The sequence below is a fragment of the Siphateles boraxobius genome, unplaced genomic scaffold (assembly GCF_051911475.1).
Source record: "Siphateles boraxobius isolate OS27281-9 unplaced genomic scaffold, OSU_SipBor_1 53, whole genome shotgun sequence".
NCBI classification, from domain to species: domain Eukaryota; kingdom Metazoa; phylum Chordata; class Actinopteri; order Cypriniformes; family Leuciscidae; genus Siphateles; species Siphateles boraxobius.
In genome coordinates this window covers 4,453,777-4,473,437 of record NW_027509175.1, presented here as the reverse complement: position 1 = coordinate 4,473,437, position 19,661 = coordinate 4,453,777, and the positions used below count along the sequence as shown (strand labels likewise).

The window sequence follows — 19,661 nt, the reverse complement described above, 5'->3', positions numbered from 1 at the left end:
GATTGCGCCCTTCGCCAGCAGGGTGGCAATCTCTGCTCTCCTGATGGGGGCATAGCCACCGACAAAAGTGGAGCGGACTCCCCAAGTGGGGAGGAGACCGTGCGAACTGAATCGCATAGCCGAGCCTGATGGTCCGCGCGACCCAGCGGGACAGACGGGGAAGCTCTAACCAGGCTCCCAGGAACTGAACCAGCGGGATCATGCGACCACAGGCGTCCCCCCGGAGGGGCAGCGAAGCGGAGTAACTGGCCCAGACGTGGACGGCATAGCGGCCCGATGTGGGGGCACAGTTAGCAACCGCGCCCTGGCAGAGGGGCCAGGGGAGGACCAGGCTGGTCGTCCCGCGGGGGCCTGCTCTGCCAGGGGTCTGGCGACAGAGGGGGACAGGGGCGAAGCGGTCCGTGGACGGCACACCATGTCAACCACCTCTGGGACAGAGGGGGACGAGGAGAGCACGGCTTGTGGGCGGCGCTCTGTGACGTCCGAGAACTCTGTGCTCAGAGACGGGAGAATCAGCTCTTTGGAGAATAAGGATTCTTCCCCGGCCCTCCCCGGGGAAAGGAGTGGTCCTGCTACCAACTCCTGGAAAGAACTGAGTCCCATCTCTGAGGAGCCCAACTCAAGAGCGCCGCTTAACCCGGCGTGTAGCGGGGTGCGGGGCTGGAGAGGACTGTGGCGTCCGACCGCGGCCTCCAGAGCCGACCCGGGTGAACGGGCGGGGTGGGAGCCGCGGGGGGGCGCCCTCGGCAGTGGGCAGACCGAGGGATCTGAGCGGACGGCGGGGCCGTCGGGACAGAATCAACCTCAGCCTGCTCCATCACCGAGGTGCCCGTCTCACGAGCGCCGCTTAACCCGGCGTGTAGCGGGGGGCGGGGCTGGAGAGGGCTGTGGCGTCCGCCCGCGGCCCCCAGAGCCGGCCCGTGAACGGGCGGGGTGGGAGCCGCGGGAGGGCGCCTTCAGCGGTGGGCAGACGAGGGATCTGAGCGGACGGCGGGGCCGTCGGGACAGAATCAACCTCACTCTGCTCATGGGCGGCTGAGAGCTGTTGGGCAAGCCCTCAACCGCACCGCCGAAGAGGCCGACCTGGGATATGGGAATGTCGGACAGACGGGTCCGCGCGACATCCAGCACATCAGACAGGTTCAGCCACAGACTGGTGAGCATCACCTGACCCAGGGAGCGTACGGCCACTTTCGTCGCTCAGAGAGCAAGGTCAGTGGCGGCGCGCAGCTCAGTGAAGAGCCCTGGGTCAGTCCCGCCCTCGTGCAGGTCCATGAGCATCTGGGTCAGGTGGACCAGCAGAATGACCATGGCATGCAGTGAGGCGGCTGCCAGTCCCGTGGCGCTATAGGATCTCGCCACAAGCGTAGACGAAAAACTACAGGCCACGGGCGGGTGCTTAGGATTGCGCCGAGAAGAAGCACTCTGAGGACACATAGCATCGCAACAGAGCGTTCAGCCGGGGGAACCCCAGTGTACCCAAGGGCAGCGGCCCCATCGAGGGGAGGAAAGGCGGATGAGATCAGCGAGCGGTCCTAAGAAGACAAGGGGGTCTTCTAGGACTTCGAGATCTCATCATGCACGTCCGGGAAGAGAGGTATTGGGGTTTGCCACGGACGAGGGTCGGCGGCCTTACCCAAAACCAATCGTCCCAGGAAAGCATGGCCGTCATCTCCGGATCAGACTCAGGCACAGCCGTATGCACACCGGAAGGTGGCAGCTGTGACGAGCCCTCACTTCCAGAAGACTCAAGCCCACCTAGTGATGCTGCAACAGACATGGCATCTTCCTCTGTAGCTTCAACTGAAACACGCGGGCCACCAGAGGGTAGACTCGCGGGAATCAGCAGTTCACTAGCGGGCACCGTCATCGAAGAGGGGGGCTGGGGTCACGGACACATAGTCGGCGCCTTGTTCCAGACCGTAACCCTCAGGTCACCCTGGCCACCAGCCGAAGATCGGGGGGTGGATGAGGGGACTCTCACTCTTGCGAGTTCACCGAGTCTCGAGCTATTTATGACGCGATGATCACGTTCCCTTGCGAGAACATGAGTCACCCACGAGCGCTGTTCAAGCATGATCAAACACACTAGACAGCGCTCGTGCCCATCAGAGTCCGATACCAGTCCGCTGCAACCAGAAATGCACGGGCGAGCCGTCTTTAAAAAGACGTGCCGCGTGCGAGCTCTTTTATGAGAGGAGAGAAAAAACTCCGCGATGTTGAAGCGCACAGGGAGACACACACACACTGGCAGATTACTGCACAGATCAGCAGGCACTGTGAGCTCGCTGCAGATCGCCGTCACACCAACACCGGAGAGAGAAGCTCGTCTCGTAGAGCGAAGTCAGAGATGACTGTGGAGTGAAGAAATGCTCTTGGCTCCGAAGCGAAAACATATCTGCCTGTTGCCGGCGTCCTCCTTTTATACCCACGAGGTAAGGCGGAGATACGCTATGCAAATTCCGCAGACCCATGGCATTTCTTTGCCATTGGCTCGTTTTGTAATACTCGAAGTCGATAGGTGTTCTAAGCGAAACCCCATTCGTCGTCATCCGACGTAACTCGGAGTGACAACGAAAGGGAACTGTGTTTTTTTATAAAGTAAGAAAGGAAAAATAAACATAGTGATTTGTGGAAATCAAAAACAAGATATTTAATCAATACCTGGAATAACAAATGATAAAATACAATATTTTAAAGATTCAGCAAAGAAACATTCAGCCATGACTGAAATAATATAGGAAATGAATACGGGTATTTTTAGACCCATGTTGCCCATTAGAAGGGGTATCCATAGCTTGCGCATCAAAGGGTTAATTAATGTCTAAAAATATAAAAAGGATAACCCAAAAAAGGCCCGAGGCCCGGCCCGCATGTTAACTATGACGTGAAAATTGGCCCGAAGCCCGGCCATAGGGGCGTAAATAAGTCGGGGCCCGTCGGGCTCGGGCTGAAATGCAGGGCTTTAGTTGAGTCGTCTCTTCACAGGCGTCGAGTCGTCTCTTCACAGGCGTTTAGTCATCTCATCGCAGGTGTTGGGGCATCTGAAGTCTCCGTGATAGGCTGGATACAAACTGGAGCTGACAAACGCTATTTACCTCGAGTCAACAGCAGAAAAGCAGATGGGAAATAATTAGCATAGCTGCTGTTCATAATATTAATGCATTCGTTATGATTCAACAGTAGTATAAAAGGTAAGCATTATGTGAATGCTTGGCTAAAGAGATGCGTCTTTAATCTAGTTTTAAACTGGGACAGCGAGTCCGAGCCTCGAATAATATCAGGAAGGCTATTCCAGAGTTTAGGAGCTAAATGTGAGAACGCCCTCCCTCCTTTAGTGGACTTAGATATCCTAGGAATGACCAGAAGCCTCGGATTTAGTGATCTTAAAGAACGCGATGGATTGTAGGGCGATAGAAGGTCCATTAAATACACACTGTTGAGCTAAACCATTTAGGGCTTTATAGGTCAGTAGTAATACTTTGTAATTGATACGGAACTTAAGAGGGAACCAGTGTAGAGATGATAAAATTGTATTTATCTCACTCTCTTTCACGCTTAGGTGACCAGGAAGGTCATTCGACGGTGTGTGTCATCTGATGGGGTGGAGACAGAGCAGGTGAGGGTAGAGGGCTCCGCCCAACAGCCTGTCAATGTGGCGCTGGGGGACGGATATTCAAAAGTAATGAAGAGGACAGTACTGAAGAGTGAAGGCCATCAGTCAGAGGTGTGTGATGCTGCCACTCATCATTGATGATCAGTTGATTTAGTTCACTTAATCAATTATTGGCATTTAAGGAGATGTGCTGTTTTAAAGAGGTGTCTTTTGTTTAATTTCAGGTGACTTTCCATGAGCAAGACGGCATGTCAGCTTCGGGGGAGTCTGTTGTAGGTCAAGAGGTCAGACAGGTGGCCCAAACGACGGTGGTACATGGAGAACGGCTGGAAAAGCATGAGGGGGATCCTTTCCTCGCCACAGACCTGACCTCTGCCCGGGATGACTTCACCCAGGTGAGCTGCTAAACACAGCAGTCATTCCTGACATCTTTACAACATCAGATTTTTATGCTTAGCATTATTTTAAGGGAAGGATTCCAAACTTACACTGTCTCAACTGTCTCAACATTTTGCCTATAATATTGGTTTGGGGGGGTTTTCCTAACCAAAAGTTCTATCAAAGTTTTTTTTCCTTATTTATTTGTTTGTTTATTTGTCAGGGACAATGCAAAAGAGACACATTGAAACAGGTTACAGTAACTTTAATAGATGTGTTGCATATAGGGTTTCTAGCCGAAGCTAATTTGCAACCCTTGTCCCTTATGTATATATAATCTAATTTTAAGTGGGTTTTTTGTAAAGATGTGTTGGCTTTTGACAGTTAATAACAATAATAATGAGTCAATGGTTTAGCTCATGATGTTAAAAATATATTTTACTGCAGTGCATTGCATTGTGGGATACCTTATTCCTTGCAATTGTAGGTCATCCAGGTACTCCATGCATACAGAAAATTCACATACTGTAAAGTTGTAAATACTGCAGAAATAATTCTGTTAATATGTCATTTTGATCTATTGCATACAGTAAACATTTAAGGCATCCTCTGCTCTAACAGTCCAACATACCCAAATAGTTTGCCCATCATGTTTCTTTCTCATCAGGGTTCATTTAGTGTTAATGTAGTGTGTGCCTCATTCCCTCAGGCTCTAAGCTACTATGGAGGTTTTAGGAAGGTGCAGATCCCTCGAGTGGTAGAGCAGGAAATACTGCAGCCTGATGGAACTGTGATCAGGAGGTTTGAGAGACGGGCATGGCGTTTGTGTGCATATTAGTGTGAAAGTCTGTGTGTGTTTTGGGGGGTCAGATAAAAGGAAAAAAACTTTATCTACACTATTGTTCAAAGGTTTGGGGTCAGTACTATAACAATATGAAAGTCTTGAGTCATTTTTGATCAATTAAATCCATTCATGCTGAATAAAAGTAACAATTTTACTGACCCCAAACTTTTTAATGGTAGTGTATTGTAATGTTCATGCAAATGTTCTATAGAGATTGAGTTTAGAATTTCTAGATTTACTGCCAGTGTGTGTATATTTCTTTACAAAGCATGTCTTTACATGTCTTTAGGTCCCTAATCAAATTTTTTACCCTGACTTTACACAAAAGTACTATGGGATTTCCATGTTTTTCCACCTGGAAACGTTAGGACCTAAAACTTTCTGGACTATAAGACACTGATCAATCTTTCTTTCTTATTTACAGGACGAGGATGCAGAAGTCTAGGACCCAAAGGAGGTCAGTAGTGAGGGATGCTGGGGGACAGAAGCGTGTGTGTGTGGACCAGATAGACGATCGATCTGAGCCCCAAGACAACCTACAGCATCACCTCCATCACCTCATTCACCACTACTGTGCCCAAAATGACTGAGAGGAAGAGAGGGAGGAAGCTAAAGAGAAGTCAGAGTGATGGTTTCCCTACCTTCATTTTCCTCGCTCAACCTCCATCGCTCCTCTCCTTGAGCCTGTCCGCCCTCCTAACCTCTCCTATGCACCACGCTCATGCAATCCTAGAATGCACTTCACTCCTGCCGCTTCCAGTCTTCCTGTCCGGTCAAACTGGATGTTTGCCCAGTTTAAGTCAACGGACAATATTTTCTCGCTCCTTATTTTCCCCAGTTCACCACGAGTGTTTATCTGTTTGTCTTTCATTGTGACCAAAGGGTGTTCTTTCCTTTCCTTTGCTTTTTAAACCCCTCGGTTATGAAATAATGAATACAACTCACACTCACGCACAAAAAAAGAAAGAAATCACAATAACCAAAATGTTTTTATCAAAACAGAAAAAAAAGTCCTGGCCGTTCATTCTCGGACTATTTTAAGCTCGAACTAACAGAACCTGTGCTGCACTGCCTACCACGACTATTGAATATCATTGCATTATATCGCCACATCATGACATGCTGTTTTGATCTCAACAGTTGAGATGTCTGAAAACTTCTTGCCTTCTTTATCAGCTGTTGGGGTATTCTGTGTCTGTGTATTCTGTCCATGGAGAGTATATATAATATGCATTTTTAAAAAGACAGTAGATCACATTAGCCACCTGTAAGGATATTAGCGCAGGCATGCTAGCTAGCAGCAGACACTTACTGTACTGTATTAATAACACTCTTTCTATGGTTAGATGACCGTTATTTTTCGGCCTCACCCCTCTCTTTGTGTCTGTGATCTGTAGCATTTCTAGTTTTCTTCATCATCACTGGAGTTTAAACATTTTAGTACAGCTTTTTGTTATAACAGATTACATCAACACACGTTTTATGGTTTTAAACTTACTTTGACAAGCGTTTCAAGAGGGACTAAGAAAGCAAAGGTGGAATCAATTTTAAATGATCAGTTAAATGTGTTTATATTTTTAAACTTTACATCTGAATTTATTCGTTTCTTTGAGCGTGTGCGGTTGAGTGTGTGTGAAAATGTTTTTTTTTCTATTTTCAAAGTATATTCATTTTTTCTGTACATAATGCTCAATATCTGTATGTGTTAGGGAATCTTGCTCTGAGGTATTTATGATTGGTAAAATATGAGCATAATGGATGTATGTTTTCAAAAAGAATGTTTTATTTTGATGTATTACATTTATATACTTTGTGCGTCATAAAACCGGTGCAACCGAGTGAATATTCCTTTTGATTCACCAAATCACAGGTTAGCTTCAGTTGAGACCACTGGGAAGAAGAGTGTACCATGACATATTCTAATTACTTTTTAATTGCAGATTAATACAGCTGTGTTAGCAGAGGTTGTTTTTTAATGCTGATCTGAGGCCAGCCGTGCTTTGTTCCCCTTATAATGATTTGGGTTTGGGAAACTGGCCCTGGAACAGCATTAAAAGTCATCCTCTAATCAAAGTTGAACACTGCTACTAATTTCACTGTGACTGGCCCACATTTGATTTATTGAATCCGCATTCTATGTCTGTGGAGATAAAAATATGCATATATATATATGGTACATAAATATCTATCCTAAAAGGCATGTATTAGTTTACTATATGACTTTTAAAAAAGACATTTAAACACTATACCATGGCTGCAGTGTGTGTATATGGCTGAAAGAGAATAAAAGTGTACAAGTGTCATAACCTTCATGTCGTGGTTATTTTCTGGTTGTGTGTGGAGAGAAAGCTGACACGTGACATCAAACATACAGTACATATCACATCTTTATTGTAGTTTTCATTAAATATGTTGATTTGCTAGCGCCACCATGGCAACAAATTATGTAGTTCACATCCTCATATTGGCGTCGAGGTTTTGTAAGTATCAGCAGAGGAAATGTCTTTAAGAAGAGAAAAAGGAACATGGAGTAAATGGAAATGATGGTGTTGGCATAGTCCAGTTAGTGGTGAGGTTTTTCCTCAAGGAAGACCGTTCCATTCCGACAGCACTCTCTATGACATAATTTTCCGATTGAGTGGCTCAAAGACACAAAGTCGCCACTAAGGGCAGTGTGCATGCTTGTAAATCAGGCTCAGCTCACTTTCGCTGCTCTTGCTATGGGCGAAAATAATGTCGGGATAAATAAAAGTCACAAATGTGTGAAAATGATACATGTAGTTTCTCATAAGCTACTTATATTTATTTTTTTCTCATACAGCCATGATATAAAGTCAAAGGATATTTTCACAGCCACTCAGTATAGGAAAAATTAAGCTACATATATCTGAAGGAAGGGTGATACTTCTAGATATGTTGGTTCATGATGATGATATTCGCTATCATCATTACTGTATCAAATCCTTATGATATTGATAGAAATAAAACACAATTTGATAAGGAAACCAAGAATTAGACAACATAAACTAGAAAAAAGACAGCATGGTCATTAAAAAAAATAGTCCTCAATGCATTTGTCCAATGCTTGTCAGTTTGATGTATCATATATGCTACATTCTCATTGATATCGTTTTTTTTTCTCATATTCTATCACATAAAGATAAACATATTAGTATTCTGCAGTTTTCTTAAATCAAGTAAAGTAAATCAGAATCTTTAAGGAGCCAAACATTGTAAGCTAGCGAACATAAACAAAGCTTTTTGACAGCGGTTACTAAAATCTTTTAATTTTGCTGTAAGCCAGAATTCAGTGTGCGTATTTTTAAAAGTTCCTTAAAGTTCCTTTTTAAAGATTTTTTATTTTATCATTTTTTATCTGAACGATCACAACATATGTACATCACCAGAACAATTGCAAGCTCAATATTAACATTCTTATCTTTCAAAATTTGATATATTGCACACACATAAATACGTAAAAATACAGTACAGACTTGGGGAAAGGTGATTCTCTTTACATATCTATACATTTAAAATGCATACCAAAACAGCTTAAAAAAAGAAACAGAAAATAAAATTTTAAAAATACACTCCTTTTAATAATGTCCATATATGCGATTGGCCCACGGGTTTTGGTGTAGGTGATGACTTTTAGCAAAATGCTTGAACTCTCTGGTCCATGTGTGATAACATGTAAACGACCCTCAAGGGGGAGGGGAGAGGGGGGAGGGGGGAGGGGAGGGGCGTGGTTGTTGGGAAGGAGGTGTGGCTTAGGAGACACACCTCCAGTTTGAATGACAGATGGTTGGGTTTTTGCTGATGGTTTCTCCTCGGTTGGAAAATATTGAAGCTTAATATGCCATTAACTACAAAAATACACACAGACAAACACACATCAGCAAAACCTAGAAATAAGCATAACATTAAATTAGTATTATCAAATTCCACTAAATTATGAATTCATGTTTCTGACTGATATATTTTCACATAGCTTAATAATAACAGGTCATTCTTAGGTCATTAGTTCTGCATTTGTGTCCCGATTATACTAGCATTCAAAATTCCGAGGTCGGTAAGATTTTATGTTTTTAAAGGAAGTCTTTTCTGCTCATCCAGGCTGCATATTTGATCAAAAATACCGTAAAAACAGAAATACTGTGAAATATTAATTTAAAATAACTGTTTTATATTTTAATATATTTTAAAATTTCATTTATTCTTGTGATGGCAAAGCTGAATGTTCAGAAGTCATTAATCCAGCATCACATGACCCTTCAGAAATCATTCTAATATAGGTGCTCAAGAAACAACTCTTAATATTATCAATGTTGAAAACAGCTGTGCTGCATAATAGTTTTGTGGAAATCGTAATACTTTTTTCAGGATAATAATAATTTCAAAAGAAAAGCATTTATTTAAATGACTGCTGTCAAATCGATTAATCGCGATTAATCGCATCTAAAATAAGTTTGTTAATATTATAAATATATAAGGGGTGGAAGAACAAAATGCATCGCGGTTCTCTCTAACACTTTCTTACTTTTTAACAGCAGATCCAGGATGAAGCTTTGTGTGCTTTAGAAACACCCATATTCAGCTTGCTTCCAATTCCATACACACACATCTACGAAGGCATCATTTGGAATATTTGGAATGCAGTGGGCTCATAAAAAAAAAAAAAAATTTACTGACAGAAGGCTGCTTTCTATTTCAAATGCTCATGTGTGCTTTGTGAAGAGCGCTCACTCATGCAGCTGTGTGCAACTCCATGTAAGTGGTTAAATGTACTTGCATTTAATGCGTTTATGATGTGAACTTAATGTAAACACAGTCAGTTATGTCTTAAGGGTTTAAACAGGACAAACCACATCTTATATTTCAAAAGAGATTCATACTGTGCATCAGTATGAATGCAGCTTATTAGATCTCCCACTGCCTATGATGTCATCAGTAATAACAACAACAATAAAAATGAGAAAGAGAAAAAAACACTTATTGAACGGAAAACATTCCGGACACTCTTAAATACTGAATACACTCTTTGTTTATTGCTTGTAATATGTTTATTTGTTCCTCTTTATTATTTACTATTTGCTTTTATGTTTTGACGCTATCTAAGATTATATATTTAAAATTCTTAAAATACAATTGTTTTAATTAATTTGTTTAATTTATAATAATAATAATGTGCTTATAAATACATGTTTTTCAAGTGGGTAAACTGATTAATTAAGAAAAAAGTAGATTAAGAATCGTTTTGTAATCAGATCGTGACTCCCAGAATCGGAATTGGATCTGATCGTGAGGCGCTTAAAGATTCTCACCCCTAAAATGTAAGCTATATATATATATATATATATACAAACTTTTATGTTAGATGCGATTAATCGCAATTAATCAATTTGACGGCACTATTTAAAACAGAAGTCTTATGAAACATTGTCTTTACTGTCACTAAATTAGAATGACCCTTTTGCGATCAAAATCATTATGTGACCCTGAATGACAAAACCAGCCTTATGAGTCATTTATTTTAAATTGAGATTTATACATCACATAAAAGCTGAATAAATAAGCTTTCCATTCATGTATGGTTTGTTAGGATAGGATAATATTTGGCCGGGATACAACTATTTGAAAATATGGAATCTGAGGGTGCAAAAAAATCAAAACATTGAGAAAATCGCCTTTAAAGTTTTAAAGTTTTAAAGTATTTATGTTCACAATTGTGCTGCATTCACTCACAAATATAAATGTTTAATACATTTACGGTAGGAAATTTACAAAATATCTCCATGGAACATGATCTTTACTTTTTGGCATAAAAGAAAAATTGATAATTTTGACCCATACAATGTATTGTTGGCTATTCCCACAAATATACCCGTGCTACTTAAGACTGGTTTTGTGATCCAGGGTCACATATCATCTAAACTAAACAGTAGAAACGCTCAAAGAATCTTACTTGATGGGCACACTTGGGGCTCCAGAGCGATGGAAGTGTATGTTCAGCCACTTGCCATCTCGACGGTGCCAGACGCGGGTCTCCTCTGACTGCATGGTGCGGGGCATCCCACTGACATCCATGTACTGGGTCAGACGGATGTACGCGATACATGCTGCATCCTCCCCGATCAGGTGCACATGGGGGTTCAGCAGGATAGTGTGTACAGGCTTATTACCTTTGGACAGAGCTAAAAGTATACTATAAGTATAATACGGTGTTCAAAATACCGATGTAAAAATTCAAGATATTGTTTGCAAGCGTGAAAAGAAATTGGTCTAAATACCGTTCTCAAAGTAGAACCTGTGGAAGTCATGTCCCTCAACCAGGTTTCCCAAAGCTTCTGGCTCAAAAGAAGTAAGACCAGGATCGCAAATCTTTCTGTGAGAAAGAGAAGAAAGTAAAGCTAAAAGTCTCGTTTTGTGGGCACACATTGGTACAAAAGCATCTGGAACGTTCCAATTTTAGTCTGTGAAGAATAAATGTGAACGTATATAGTCGCTGATATAATCTGAATTTCCTTCTGATCTCCAATCTGCCAATCAAAAGGTGTAATTAAGTGACGCTTGGTTCTAATTATAGACGGAGCACCTGTTGTGAAAAAGTGACCATTAAATATAATCTCAGTAATCAAGAGAAAAAAAAGCAATGCATTAGTTCTTAAGGGTTTGTGTGTTCACTCACGCGTAAGCCTCAAAGTCACCGTTGTTGATGGATTCAATCAGCTGTTCGGTCACCTTTATGATCTCCTGCTTTCGAGCTGAAACACACAGAAATGTCTAGCGTGTGAGTCAGACATGTTCACGGCACAAAAATCTACATTATTAATCAACATCTCAACTCATTTCAAAACTTGACTGAATTTATGCAATCCACAAAATGCAAACCTTTGTTTAGAAAGCACCAGAAACAAATTTACAGTGAACCTTTATAGCTTCTGTCTTTTCAGTTATTAGTTGGCTTCAGGGCTGGGCGATAGTCTATATGGAATATTCGCAATGAATTATACTGTATATATCGTAATGACTTTAATGGCCTTTTATTTGGCCATTAAAAAGATGATGTGATTTGACACGTTTCACAATTCTTTTTTGTCTAACGATTCATGAATATGAGAGTGTTTTAACAGTGTCTCTGATTTAAACTTAAGTAACAAAATGTTGATTTTGATAAGTTTGATTCATTGCAATGAATCACATCAAACTGACCATCACTCAGACATGTTCATGAAGGTCCTTCATTGCATTGATGATGGATTTAAATAAAAAATCTTGTGTTCATTTAGTGAAACACCTGCTTTGATTAATTTAAAAAAGCCATATCAGAGCAAAGACTGTACATAAATATCAAGATATATGCTGAGTATCGAGTATATATATATCTGAGTATTTTTTTGTTGTATTGTTTTAGTTATTTATATCGCCCAGCCCTAAGTGGCTTACAGAGAAGTTGTGTGAATGTTATGTCTATGCACAATCTGTTCTGTTTAATGTATTATTAAAAAGAGGCAATTTTGACACTCGATAAACAAAGGGCACCAAAAGGAAAGCGTATTCCAGAACTCCTAGAGTTCTACGATGAGTTTCCGAATGAGCAGTGTTTACTGATAGAAAATCACAGGCAACACTTTCATTCAAAGTATTAAAGTTTAAAATTACCTTTATTGATAACTTGGCAAGCTAAGGGACAGCAAAAAGATGGCTCATAATTGGTCAAAAAAGCAATTCCTTATGAAAGCACCAAATAAAACTAGCGCAATGCATCTACGTCTACTGATGATGACATAATAACTCCAGCCCACCGGGCAAAAAGACGTTAAATGTACTTTGTACTTTTAATATTTAACAGTTCATTTAATGTGAAATATTAATTATATCATTCTCCAGCACTGATTTTATGGTTTCTGCAAATTAATAGATGAAAAGAAAAAAACGAATGGATAAGTCTTCTAGCTGATGTCTTTCGCCCGGAAGGCACTGAATGACAAATGAGATGGAAAAGGGTTTGCGGCTTTCAAATGAGAAAAAGAGGACTTTACTTTTCTTCAGAAAAGCATTCAATCTAATACTTGTTCTCTCTAACAATGGACATGCTTTGTAACATGGGGCCTTCAACCTTTTTTCAACATCATTTTCATTATTCAGCATAATGTCACTGTTAGAATATGTGGAAACACCATTCTCCTCTGTGTTTCATAAGATATAAAAATGTTTTTTGGTCGAAAAATAAATAACAATAAACTAATTAGGGCTGTCAATTGTAAATTGTGTTAATTTAGTGTGGTTAATTAGAGTATTAAAAATGTATTAATCCACTTCTGAACTAGCTATTCAACACTTTCACAATAATATCTTTGAATTATCTTAATTTGGCGGTTTTCTCAGAAAAATTAATGATTATGATTAACTGCATTAATCAGCGTAACGTAATATTTTAAATCTATTCACAGCCCTCAAAATACTACAAACACATTTTTTTTTCATCATGTGAAACACAGACTCTAGACAAAATGCATTGTGTCATTATGGTCATGTCAACATAAAGTGCAAACAGAATCTGACGTTGAAAAATTGCGTATTGTCCTTTCAATACTGGTTTAGGTCCATTTCATATTACTGAGCTTGAACAAATCCAAAGTGATTCTACTTGTTTGAATACAGGGTTAGGGTTAGGGTTTTTCCTGGTTGGATTGGTGGGAGGGGAAGAGATACTAAAAAGAAGGAGCAAACATCAGGCTCTCAGGCATGAGGCAGGATGGGATACCGGAGCGAGTGCAGTGGATCTCTCCATATTAGGAATATTGGGTGCAATAAAGGACAATGCAGAATCTAGTCCTAGGACACAGGGCTAAAAGGTCAAATAAACAATCTTTTGAGTAAGAAGAGGTTTGTTAGTGGTGTAACCGGAATGCCTCAAGCACCTTAAAGGCAGCCAGCTGGTTTCTGTCATGAATGAAGAGCACTTAAGTCAAAAGAAGGGTCTTTCTCCCACATCCAGGAAATTTGAGACGGTGAGAGGGTGTCTTTTCATGAAGAGCATATTGAAAGAATGTTCTGGTACTTACACGTTAAAACCTGATTTCCCATTTACTTGAGCATCTCTATTGATTCAGAGATTTGCTTTTAATCCATCAGGCCTTTCTAACACATGCTACACGCATCTATGTCTCCCTCTCCTTCACAGACTGGAATTCGTGTGTTTTTAATGCTAACCTAAATTAGAATCTGATGTTTCTTCTAAAACTGTTGTGATTTATGATTTCCTTAAGTCTTAAAATGCAGTCCATGAAGAAAAGGCAGACACAAACGTGTGTCTGATAGAAGCAGCTGGATGGATTAAAACATTCGGAGCATTGATGAAGAATGAAGTTTGGAGTTGTAAATTAAAGAATATCCTTAAAAGAGCAGATCGGAGTTGTTGAGGCGCCTCTCGTTCATACAGGGGGATTCGAAGCATTTGATCGACGTTAGGGGAGGACGGGGTGATTTTGTCTCCAGCCCGTTACGGACTTACTCTGCACCGAGGAGTTGGGCGCCTGCTTGGGCTCGGAGTTTTGCGGGCGGCCCGCGGGTTGCCAGATTGAATTAATGCTGAGGCTTCCAAAGCGTCTGGCTGTACATTGAACCAATGAGAGGAAGAAACAACAGGAGCAGGACAAACGAAAAAGAAGACATTTCAAATAGCACACTCGACAAGAAATACTGAAACAAGACACCCTTTAGCGGAAACGAACGAAGGAGGAACATGGGAGAGAATGGCAGCAACAGGCAGAACTTGAGTACAAATTCGGTGGGGAACGTAAACAAGAAAGAATGTACACATGACTGAGGAGAAGCACGGATGGAAGACATATCGAGGAGGGAAAACGGCAACAAGCACGTCTACGGGGAGACACACGGGCAGAGACGTCAACCTTTACCTTTAAGGTCCTCATCCTCGATAGTTGTGTTGGCACTCTCTGTAGATTCCTTGAGAAATGTGAAAGCATCCTTGTGAATCACTTTCAGACTGGACACTGAACATTGCATTCACGGCATCATACCACTGCTAACAGAAATACGTCCTATTACCTTGTTTCTGTCCACTGGGTTGTGGATCACGGTAGTTTGTGGCTCCTGGAAGATTGAAAAGGAGTGAATAAACATTATTATTTGTATATGAAAAGTAAGCGTGATAGCAGAATAATGGCTGTGTACAAGACACAACATGCATGGAATTGCAAATGATTTTGTTTCCAGGTATTAAGGGAAATAATATACTGTACACAAACTACTAAATCCAACCAACATGACAAGACTTTCAGAACATCATCTAATTTCTCTCATTGGTGATTTATCATGTGTAGTGCATGTGTCAGGCGTGATAATGGAGTCTAAAACACACTTCCTTCTCCCAATCCTGTTCAGGTTGCAGATTAAAGCTGAAAGTTTACTGTGAAAATTATCCTCCAAACAATACACTCCAGAAATAACACTGGAGTATTTGAAATCTCAATGCATTTGGATTGGTCCTCTCTAATTTATAGAAGTTGACTCATTAGTCAAATCCCGATTCTCTAAAATGACTCATTTTCCAGCTCAGCTAATGAAAAGAGATGGAACAAAAATATCCTATCGGTTTGGAGTATAATTGGAACTGCCACAGACTTTTCTTAACTAAGCAACTTAAAATGAAGTACAATCAAGTGCAAACTTCTATAGCAATTACCAAATAGCTGTCTAGAAATCTGATATTTGGCAAACATTACATGAAAAATATATACACTACCATTCAAAAGATGTTTTTTTTTGTTAAATGATTATTTTTATTCAACAAGGACACAATAAAATTGACCAAACGTGACAGTAAAGACATATATAATGTTACAAGATTCCCATTACAAATAAATGCTTATCTTTTGAACTGTTTATCTTTTTTATTGTGCAACTAAATGCAGCCTTGGTGAGCATAAGAGATGTATTTCAAAAACATTAAAAACTATCTTAATTTTTCCAAACTCTTGACTGGTAGTGTATGCTTAAAATACATCCGGTACAAATACTGTATGCATATTTGTATTATATGTATTACTGTATATTTGTTTTTACATGTATTGCTTGCCATATATCTGATTTATGGGGATTGGTAAATAAATCGCAAGAAATTATACAGATTTTGGATCAGTTTTCTCTTGCAATATGGGTAGATCTTTTTTCTTTTTTAACAAACAGGCAGTTTATCACCAGAATGGGGGGATCCCTAGGTCACACAGACACACACACACACACACACACACACACACACACACTGTAATTAATCAGACTGGTGGTCTTTGAGCGGGACTGAGTGGAATCGATCATGTCTTGTCTAATCCCCACCAGATTAGAGAAGATTACATATGCGTGCTTGTCACTTGTCTAAGAAACCCTCAGAGTGTGCATGTGCATGTGACAGAGAGAAAAGGTCTGTGTGTGTCAGTATGAGTGTGTCCCTGTGTCGTCAGTCTGAGAGACATTTGTATATGTGCATGTCTGCATCATTATGGATGGCAAACGATGTCAAGCTACTCAAAGCGAAGAGCTAAAAGCATAGGAGCCTATCAAAGCAATGCTAACACCCGTCATGCACTGCAAAGCATTCACTCCAAGTACTTAAATTATGCAAAGACACTCGGATTCAACAAGATTTAGATTTAAACCAATGGGAAATACAAATGGGCAAAAGTAGTAGACTAATGGCATTACACCATTTCAAGGAATTAAGTGTTCAAATGGAAGAAAAACACGTGTGACATAAAGGTGACATAAGAGGTAAATAAAGTCATGCAAGGTTCACGGAACTTGGGTAGACACACCAACAGTGCCAGATTTACCAACCCTTGGTTTTCTTTGCATAATAACAGTCACATACTGTAAATAGTTTAAAGCATAAAATTGATGCAAAATTTAAGGCACCATTGACAATCTAGACAAACTGTGTCAAAGCATTCCAAAATTAGGCAGAATCCTAAGGCAGCATCAAATATATCCTTTTCAAATAAACCAATCCCAGAATGCAATGCAATATAATAAATTTTGACTAAAAATAGATGTACTGTATATGTACTTAAAAATATTGATTATTGGGTATGTTTTCTGCTTGTTATTGCATTGTTAGCTTAGCAACATGCTAACATTAAACTTCTGAAATCAAATGTGAATTTTGTCTGTCATGTGCTTTACGTGATGAATGTTATTTTGTGTTGCTGCATGATCAGATTGATTGACTGTTAGGATGTTGCCTTACAACTAGCCGCATGTGTAAGTAATACACAGCAAGGTAGCTCTTTAGGTTTTCGACTAGAGCATTGTGTTGAAATGGTAAGCAAATCTGGCTCGTTGTTAAAAGAGGGAGGGTCTACTGGGGTGACATTGTGCAGGGGGTGGGGTTGTTGTCATGGGTACCAGTGCTGGGGCGGGGCCTGTGTCTTTAGGGCTGCTGGCTAGGTTGGTTTTGTTGTTAACCTGTAAGTGGGATGAGGAGCAGATCACAAATTACAAAATATCAAACTGACGGGGTCTACAACATCACACTAGGGATACAACATTTCTGTGACAGGGCATCCACAACTATGAATACACAGACAAGCATAGATTCACATGGGAGGGATCTAATGATGTATGATCTGAGGATTACAACTCACAAACAACGGTGGACACAAGCCTGAACATATACTGTGGCACAAATAATAAAATAATAAGTCCTGAGTTTTTATTTAGTTATTTATTATATTATTCTTTTTTTATTTTATAAAATTTACATTTTAGTTACCATATGTCAATCAAAATTGCACCCATTTACTTTCCTAATAGGCGTTCCTGGTATTATTGTGAATATATCATCAGTGCACTTTCCATGATCCAATCAATTTCTTGTGCACCACTAGATATTTTCTTGTGCAATTTCCTGTTTCAACTTTACATACAGTATGACAGATTGTGAAAGTAAAATGGGTTGTGAATTGCAATTCACATTATTAACTTTTTATTTCATTTTCTCTTATATACAATCTGATAAAGACATAAAAGACATATGAGGGACAGGATTGCACAACAAACCACATTTTGTTACATTTTGTAAAAAAAGTAGATAGGGCAAATTCACTAAACACAGTCACAAAAACCGAGATGGTTCTCACTGCGGAACATGAAATCCACGGGGAGGAGTCGGATCCAGATCCAACTCCTCCCACCTTACATACACCTAAACCTAGCCAACTCCGCCCCCTGATCCCTAAACACACCCCTAATCCCTAAACCCAACCCTAATCCTACCCATCTCCACCCCTTGGATCTTGATCCGACTCCTCCCCGTGGATCTCATGTACTGCATTGAGGTGCTACTGCAAAAACCTGCATCTTTTGGGGTATCTGGCATAGTGCTGCACCATGCATATTTACATTAAAGTGCCCCTATTATGCTGTTTTAATTTAGTTTTAGAGGTCTCCAACAATAGGTTAGCATGCATCCAAGGTCAAAAAACACTTTAACTTTCTCATAATATACATTGCACATTACCTAATTTCTCAAAGAGTCTGAAAAATGGTTTGTGCGAAGATACAGTCTCTCTAAACCCCTCCTTACCACCAGCCATCCTTGCTCTGATTGGTCAGACAACCCAGTCTGTTGTGATTGGTTTACCTCTTGCAACGCATGTCGGAAACAAAACGTCAATTAACATATCTGAATTTCAGCTCCAGAGGCTTCTGATACGAACAGTAACAACGGTGTCGGTTTTTCCATATAAATTCCAGCCCGAGTCCTCCTCTTTTTGAAGTGCATGCAAAGTGGACTCGCAGCGCAGAAAACAGCATCTTCTCGACATGTTGACAACACGAACTGTCAACTAAACTCTTCCAGGCCTCAGCTACAACTACAGTGTTTGAGGCCGGGTCAAAGTAGACATCGTTCGTGGGCAGCCAATGTAGAGCGTAGGCGGGCATTATGCAAATGTGTTACATTGTTAGGTATACGTAGGTATGTAACAGGAAGTGAGACTGGAATTGCTGACGACTCATTTCGGCAGTTCAGAATCGAGTCTTTCTTTTAGGAGGCAATAACTTTACCTGCCATGCACTTTGCCATTCACTTTGGTCTTTAAAACTTTGCAGACATATTACATTCACAAACAGTTATATTACACACAAAAATAATATTCTTATAATAATAAATATTATAATAATATATTATAAAGGTAAAAAAAAAGCATAATGGGGCATTTTAGGAAAAAAGCCCTACTTTCTAGATTAGGCTTATTATAGATTGCACTTTATTTTTTAGTGATCTGCATACAGCAAAAGATTTTGGAGGTTTGATTGAAGGTTTGGTTGATTTCCATAATTTGCATTTCCGTAGTGACTCGCAAAACATCCGTGATCAGTAATTAGTTAGCACAATTTATTATTAGTGAATTCACCCATAGTTCTTTAAGTAAAATACATTTTAATATAATATACTATATACAGTATATATATATTGAAACACTTAAATACTCAAACACATTAGAATGATGGGCAATTCCATTTAATTTCCAGAAAATTCAGGGAATTAACTAAACTAGACATTTCACGAATGACTGAAAGGTCCAAATAGATTTTTATTGACCAAATTTTATATATTTCCCATAAAACCTGAAAATTGGAATTGAAATGGAATTTATCAAAATGCCACAGCATATATAATATTATATATTAACTAGTCATTAAATTGGAAACTGATCCTATTTAAGGAATTTCTGGAAAAACAACCAACAAACAAATGCAACCTGAAGGATGAACAATGTTCTCCTGCAAGATTACTCT

The 19,661-nt window shown here is 40.2% G+C and overlaps 2 protein-coding genes across 27 annotated transcripts in view; one reads left to right on the top strand and one right to left on the bottom strand.

Moving 5' to 3' along the window:
- The window catches only part of ank2a (ankyrin 2a, neuronal), an 89,867-nt gene extending 82,721 nt beyond the window's left edge, over positions 1-7,146 (top strand). For 3 of the 4 annotated variants that reach the window (XM_077205095.1, XM_077205094.1, XM_077205096.1), the window contains 3 exons: positions 3,563-3,727; positions 3,841-4,011; positions 5,263-7,146. In XM_077205095.1, coding sequence (XP_077061210.1) covers positions 3,563-3,727; positions 3,841-4,011; positions 5,263-5,283 — 357 coding nt within the window. In that variant the 3' untranslated portion in view covers positions 5,284-7,146. Of the gene's footprint in view, positions 1-3,562; positions 3,728-3,840; positions 4,012-4,703; positions 4,796-5,262 lie in introns of all 4 variants that reach the window. The other variant, XM_077205093.1, reaches the window with a different exon arrangement.
- A 61-nt stretch (positions 7,147-7,207) lies between these two features.
- Positions 7,208-19,661, bottom strand: part of camk2d2 (calcium/calmodulin-dependent protein kinase (CaM kinase) II delta 2) — a 37,615-nt gene continuing 25,161 nt past the window's right edge. For 2 of the 23 annotated variants that reach the window (XM_077205107.1, XM_077205108.1), the window contains exons 14-22: positions 17,265-17,324; positions 14,913-14,957; positions 14,762-14,810; positions 14,356-14,454; positions 12,501-12,521; positions 11,527-11,602; positions 11,129-11,223; positions 10,804-11,032; positions 7,208-8,743 (exon numbers count right to left, since the gene is read on the bottom strand). In XM_077205107.1, coding sequence (XP_077061222.1) covers positions 8,734-8,743; positions 10,804-11,032; positions 11,129-11,223; positions 11,527-11,602; positions 12,501-12,521; positions 14,356-14,454; positions 14,762-14,810; positions 14,913-14,957; positions 17,265-17,324 — 684 coding nt within the window. In that variant the 3' untranslated portion in view covers positions 7,208-8,733. Of the gene's footprint in view, positions 8,744-10,799; positions 11,033-11,128; positions 11,224-11,526; positions 11,603-12,500; positions 12,522-13,426; positions 14,455-14,761; positions 14,811-14,912; positions 14,958-17,264; positions 17,325-19,661 lie in introns of those variants that run through there. The other 21 variants (XM_077205110.1, XM_077205111.1, XM_077205115.1 and 18 more) reach the window with 13 other exon arrangements.